This window comes from Gadus chalcogrammus, chromosome 6 (assembly GCF_026213295.1).
Source record: "Gadus chalcogrammus isolate NIFS_2021 chromosome 6, NIFS_Gcha_1.0, whole genome shotgun sequence".
Lineage (NCBI taxonomy): Eukaryota > Metazoa > Chordata > Actinopteri > Gadiformes > Gadidae > Gadus > Gadus chalcogrammus.
This window is the reverse complement of record NC_079417.1, coordinates 17384975-17391946: the sequence shown is the minus strand read 5'-3', so window position 1 is coordinate 17391946 and position 6972 is coordinate 17384975. Positions and strand designations below refer to the sequence as shown.

The 6972-nt window shown below is 46.3% G+C and overlaps 1 protein-coding gene across 1 annotated transcript; it reads left to right on the top strand.

The window, feature by feature from the left end:
• The first annotated feature begins 1832 nt into the window (after positions 1-1832).
• Positions 1833-3169, top strand: LOC130384950 (homeobox protein Nkx-2.6-like). Its single transcript, XM_056593361.1, has 2 exons — positions 1833-2185; positions 2548-3169. Exons 1-2 carry the CDS (start codon positions 1918-1920, stop codon positions 3156-3158), a joined length of 879 nt encoding a protein of 292 aa, XP_056449336.1. The 5' UTR covers positions 1833-1917; the 3' UTR covers positions 3159-3169.
• Positions 3170-6972: the final 3803 nt, after the last annotated feature.

The window sequence follows — 6972 nt, the reverse complement described above, 5'->3', positions numbered from 1 at the left end:
ATATATCATAATTACATATAATTACAATGTTATATTCCTCTTTGCTTACTGCTTACTTAAACGCTATTGTAGATAGAAAATAAACACATTCCAAAGAATGCTACCCTACATATTGAGTATGATAATAAGTGTAATGGTCATCAATGTTATTTCTGTATTCACACTGTATGTGTCAGTAAACCCTAGATATTCTATTCATTTTTTGCCTGTTAGAAAACGTTTTATTTCTGTGGTCGCCATCGCCCTCAGAGCTCACATAAAGGCCAGCAGGGATTATCAGAGTACAACGGACTGATTGTTCATTGAGTGCAGTGCTTCACTTTTGCAAAAGCTCCTTGTTTACCATTCATAAACACTAATACGAGCTATACTGTATTAATATGTGTACGCCGGCCCCTTAAGAACAGGGAGTGGCCCTTGTCAGAGTGCCTCTGTGTCTGTGACTGTGTGGGGTGTTAGGTTGCACCACTCTTCACCTCCTCAAAGTGGTTCGGTTGAACTGCTGGTCGTTTCAATCTCACGTAACGTTTTGATGAGAGTCTTCAGCAGCAAATTGGTCATAAGAGAGCGGTGGTCTGTTACCTGAATGTGCGTGGGGGCTGGATCCTCTTTCAGAAGCTATCATCCTCCTGTTTGACTGTATGATGAATTAGGGGTAGTTTGTGGTAAACAGTACTTAGCTACCTTCTTGAGTTACAGTGTGGGGACAAATGGTGGAATCAATGGAGAGGTTTGATGAAAGCCACTCGGAGGCAGGGAGGGACGTAAGTATTGCTCCGAGCTGAGAGGACATATCGGATCATTGAGCCATTTAGCCATCAAACTGACACCTTGTAGCCACACAGCTCTGGTGGCTGACGTTTCTGTCACCTCTGGTGGAGGTGGAAGAGGAAATTTGTGGCGTTTGTTCCCCAAGATGGAGTTTGTTTCCAACATTGTCTTCACAGGGACTCTTTCCAATTGTGCATCACATTCCAAGCGCTCAGATATTTTGAATTTTAAAAAACAAAACTCACATGCATACATTTAATTCAGAATGCATGTAAGACAACAGCTAATACAATAATAGTTGTTATAAAATATAGAAACAAAGGTTTCATCAAACACACAGATATAGTGTATAACTAAAGGTCAAACAGAGACTAGTGTTTGTAGGGTGTAGCTGCAGTTTTTCTCAACCTAATTAAAACAGACTCAGACTCAAACACATGGACCATCGACCTTTATCTTATCTTTGTGTATCTGTTTCTTAAGACTTATGAGAAGAAAATCTAAAATCAATAGAACTTTCAAATGAAAACGAGTACAAAATGAAGTTACAAAGTAAAAGTTCTTGCATTGGCCATTTAATAGACCCAGGCCTTAGTAAATGTGTGTCCTCATGTTGTTTGCTGTGTTCAGAGGGAGGGGGGGGGTAGTATTACTGTATGTTTTGGGCCTAATGTGTCAGAATAATATAAGAACAATAGTAAGTAAAATAAGAAAAAGGTCAAGCTTCATAAATATGTATGAGGTCTAACGTCATCAAATGAAGTAACAAATGTTAAGTGTAGAGGAACATTTTACTGAAACATCCACACTGTACAACCCTGTTTCCACACTCCACAACGCTGTAGAGTCTACAGTGTTGACGTGGTGTATAGGCCCTATATCCTGCTGTAGGCCTGCTCCTTCAGAGTGTTGTGATGAGACCAGTAGTTAGTGATCAGTCCAGAGGGCAAACCAATCCAAATCCGAGTGGCCCATTGGCCCACGATCTGGGGAGGTCTTCTGAGAGGACCAACAGGTAATCCACCTCTCCGGGTTCACGCAGAGAGACACCTCATCTCCCAATGACGCCACTGGTTAGAGCCAAGGGTACCCATAGTGGTCTTTACATCTTAACTGGAACTCTTCCGTCATTCAAAAGCAAAAGGGATGAGTTTCCATACCGTCGCGTTAACGCCGTTTTCAGTCAAGGACATACTTCAGCTGGACCTTTATCACACATCTGAGGACCGGCTCCTGCTGTCTGCTCGTGCCGCCTCCATGCCCCGTTTGGACGTCGCCCGACCGGAAGGCGCGCTCGCCAGGCTGGAGAGTGATTGCGGGGATCAGCTCGTTTCGGGGACGCCGTGGAAACGCACCGGGAACCTCGATACCCGGAGAACCCTGTTGTTACCAGAAGTTAAAGCTAATGACCGGGGTGAGTAAGCAGTTTGCACACACAGAAACACAGAAACACACATACCACCACACGCACACACACGCAAACACTCACGCACGCACACACACACACACACACACACACACACACACACACACACACACACACACACACACACACACCACACACAACACACCAACACACACACACACACACACCACACACAACCAAACACACACACACACACACAGGCCTTGGTGAGAGGCCTTGATGAAAATAATTGGCGAACATATAGTTAAAGACATATTTTGGTCTAAATACCGGTCAATATCTCTGTCATTGACGGGCTATTGAAAATGTACACTTTTAGTTATGGTTCTTTTCTATGTTTTTGTGTGTAGAAACAAGCGGCCACTACATTTCTCCTCGCCCCGTGAAGCCCAAGGCCGCACCGCCACCACGGCCTCGCGTTCTGTTCTCCGCGGCTCAGGTGGCGCAGCTGGAGCAGCGCTTCACGCAGCAGCGCTACCTCTGCGCGGAGCAGCGGAACGTCCTGGCGCACCTGCTGGAGCTGACGTCCACGCAGGTCAAGATATGGTTTCAGAACAGGAGGTACAAATGCAAGCGGCAACGGCAAGACCAGTCGTTGGAGCTAGCGGGCTACCCGGCCCTCTCACACCCCCCGAGGAGAGTGTCGGTCCCGGTGTTGGTCCGGGACGGGCAGCTCGTCTGCCAGGCCGCAGGGGCCCGTGCAGCGGCAGGGCAGAGCGGTGGGGCCCTCGGTCCCTCCGGTCCCGGCTGTGGATATTACCGCCACTCCGACGCCTTGTACGGCTACAACAACAACAACAACAACAACAACGTGTCTGTCGCTTGTCTCACCCACCTAACCGCCGCTCAGACGGCTGACCGTCACCCGGCTGACCTGGGCCTGATGGACACTCGTTACGGACCTTCCAACGGGACGTTCAGCTTCGGACACATTCAGCCGTCAAGAGGTTGGCTCGATTAGAATGAGTTCATAGAAATCTAGCATCGATTTGGAATATTCATTGTAATTTTTAATTGCTTTGCTTTTTTAAATATTAATTTGCAAAGTTGAAATAAAACGACGCAAAGGGGGCTGCTCATGTCATATAAATAATGTTGGTTAATTGTCTTTGAAATTACTTAAATTCCATTTATCGAGTAGGCTAGGCCTGCACGTGATATTGAATTTGATCTGAAGGCCTAGATCTGTCCTTTGAGCGAAATGAATTAGGCCTACCGCGTATTATTGTGAATTAAATTAAAAGGATATTTAGGAATTACATATACCTATAAATGCTGAATTTATTTACCTTAGTTCAGTTATGAACTGGGATTTCATGGTTGATACCACACCTTCCCCAGGCTATGTTTGAGAAATGTTTTATCAAGGCACCCATCGAATACTTCTGGATTAAATGGCATGTGACCCAAAAGACAACCATCTTAAGTGCCTTATCAAACCCGAGTCATTATTGTGCCCTCGACAAAGCCTCGGAACACTTGGTGCGATAAGGCTGAGCGGCTCGTTCTGTGGGGGAAACACATTCGCAGACAGAGGGCTCTTCGCCTTCTGACGCTCCATCAAACGAGGATCCAACTCATCGCGGTCACCGATCGATCAGACTCAGATATAGGGGAGGATCGGCCCGTCAGAAATCAGGCTGCTCATAACACTGCAGTCTTCATAGTCACAATATCCCAATGAAACATGGGATTAATTACGGCAGATTGATTTTTTATTTGTCGATTTTTTTTATAACCATGCACAACTGAATCAGCAACTTAACAAATTCTAAGTTGTTATATGAGCTCATACATAATAGCCATAGCTAATGACATATATATTTCCTTTACATCTATATAAAGAGAACCTTGATAAGTATTACTTAATATATACTGGCTCCATAGGAGCAAGATAATGATACTAATAAAATACTAATACCAATGACGCACCGAAATTAATGCTAAAACTACCCAATAATACCAAGATAAAAAGGGAAAAAACAAACACACACACACACACACAAATACACACACTGTGTGTATTACTGTGTGTAGACTAGTTTATGGTAGACATTTAGGCAAACACACCCGCAACGATATCCCTTTATGGTTTCCTATTACTTAACCACTTCATATTAAAACAACACAACAATCAGAAGTACAGTATAAATATCTATCATACCAATGCTCAAACTGCTTTAATCGGCATGTCAGCACCATCAAGGAAACAAAAGAAGGGTTAAACAAGGGTTTAGTTTACAATCTGTAGGCAAACTCAGACACAAACACGAGTGAGCCAACAGGCTCGCCCTCCAAAGCACATCAAAGCTGCTGGGATTTCAATGTCATCCATGTCATACCCAGACAGCGTAGAATCAACTGCAGAAAAACTGAACTCATCGCAGACAAAGAAGGAGAAACTGAAAGAAAGCAACGGCAAAAGAAGATTGATGGCTCAGAGGAAGACATGTTGACACGTCGCTAGCAAAACAGTAGCACACATTAGGGCCTGGCAGAGACAAACGCCTTCCTGGGTCAGGGGTCGGACAGTGTGCTACAGCAGCGTCTAGTGAAAAATCAACAGCAGAGGAATGAACAACACGTGAACAACGCTGTTATGAGCGCTGGGCAAGTACACAGGAGATGATCAGAGAGGAAACAATTTGTCTGACTGCACATAGCTATCGGCCTTCACATCATAGAGGCTGACAGGAAGACGGCTTCAAGGTGATGTAGGCCAGCCAGCGTGAACTTATAGCTTTCCAGGCCGTGTAGATAAGGTTCCACGGGCCCCACTATAAAGACACCAGCTGGACCTGACAATGGCATCACTCCTCGCACACATCAGCGCTCACACAGCATGTGTGTGTGAGTGAAGGTGTGAACCCTCACATCTGAGGTTGGACGTGCACCTGGCGGGAAGTGTGTTTGACAGCTATGTCTCGGAACAAAGGGTTTAGAAAGTGTATTCCTCATTCCTCCGTGGATTCCTTGAGTTGTCGTGCATTGTGTAACTGCGACACACAAAGGGCTTTTTTTGTCGCTGTCTTTCATTAAAGGGCCAGTAACGTTGGAGATATTTAAAGAGGGCATAAAGTGTGGAATAGAGCATGATCTGGAAAATATGCAACCCCCAAAAAGAGATTCCTACCTTTTGCTCCCTCCCTCGCTAACCTGAAGTGATGGACACCTGATTGACAGGCAAGATACATTCATCAAAACAACCAGAGAAAAGGTTCCCAGATTGGTCAGAACTGATCCGTAATCGGTCTTAGATAAAGAGTGACCATACTGCTTCAGGCCCGGTCCACTGGCCCTGGGCGTTGCACTCACTTCAGCAGCCGGGTGGCTGCGGCCTTTCTAACCAATCACACTCATCTAGAGCTACAGATATTATCCAGCTCCTTTACCTCTGGATACCGCTCATCATGATACTTCCACGTTCACACGTGACCCTAATGAAGCCGAGGCTTAGCAAGAGATAAAGGCCCCAGTGCATACCTAGAGGAGCCGCCAGCACTGGCAGACAGACGACGTGTCAAGGTGAATCCTATCACGGGAAGCATCTTAATACCATGTTGACAGGGCAGAGGCTAACGCCGCAGAGGAGGGCTAAGCACCTTGACGTGACTGAGACCAGTTTTCTGCCGGCACGTCGTCTGACCGTTGGGAGTTCATATTTTGCTCTAAGTGTTTGAATATGAGTTTAGAAATGTCAGAGGGAAAACGGAAACGTAGGCCTGAAGTCTGAGGCCTGAAAACGCTTGAATGTTACGGCTCAGCTCAGCTATTGGTTTAGGTGTGAAAGGGATAGTATATCGGCTCCCGTTACAGGGTCGCCACGGCCTCAGCCAACGTTGTTCCTATCCGCAGGGGGGCTGTGTTAATGGAGGTAAACAGGGGGGCCATGGTAATGGGGGTAAACAGGGCAGGGGCCCGGAGACGCAGCTCGTTGGTCACCCCTACGGCCCGGGAGTAGGAGGTGGAGGGGTGTGGAGGAGGTGAGGTTGTCTGTGGGATATCAGTGCTCCCCTCCCCCCCCCCCCTAACTAACAAGGAAAGATGTCTGGCATGCTGGAGTGTGGAACAACAGCACAGAAACACATGGGGACGATGTCAGTGTGTCCGTCCCAACTTAATGTGCAGAACGCATTAGCCCTGCTCCAAAGGTCTGGCCACCCACCCTGCACCCTGACCCCCGTCCCCGTCCCCGTCCCCGTCCCCCCCCTGGTGAGGACTACCAGGGGTCAGGGCCTCTGTGGGCCCCGCTGAAGGCCTGGTCCCACGGCAGGACACTATTCTGTCTCGAGTCGTGAGTTATCAGACGCATCATGATCAGATAATGTTGGCTCCCGAGTCGCAAAACCGAACCAGCAGCTCTAGGGAGGAATCTCTCTCTCCTGTAAAAGGTCAGAAGATACATGAACCAAATGTATCCATAGCCTGATGATATTAACAATAGGCTGCTAATTATTCATTAAATTTACGATTAGGGCATTTAGCAGACGCTTTTATCCAAAGCAAGTTACAATAAGTACATTGTAACGCATTCCTCGTACACAACAATTCATGTCTTTAGTGTTATATTTTGATCTATTTAAAAATATATATATACTCAATCCCATTTATTTAGTTAAAACAATTTGTTAATAACTGGTGTGTAGTATTGAGGAAGTGAAAGGTAATTTCCAGATCTATTTGTCTGCTCAGGGCTTTGGTTAAGTACCTGCCCCACCTCCCGGCTCCTCAGAGCTGTCACCAGGGGCCCTCCCCTGCTGCCTTTAATGGATACG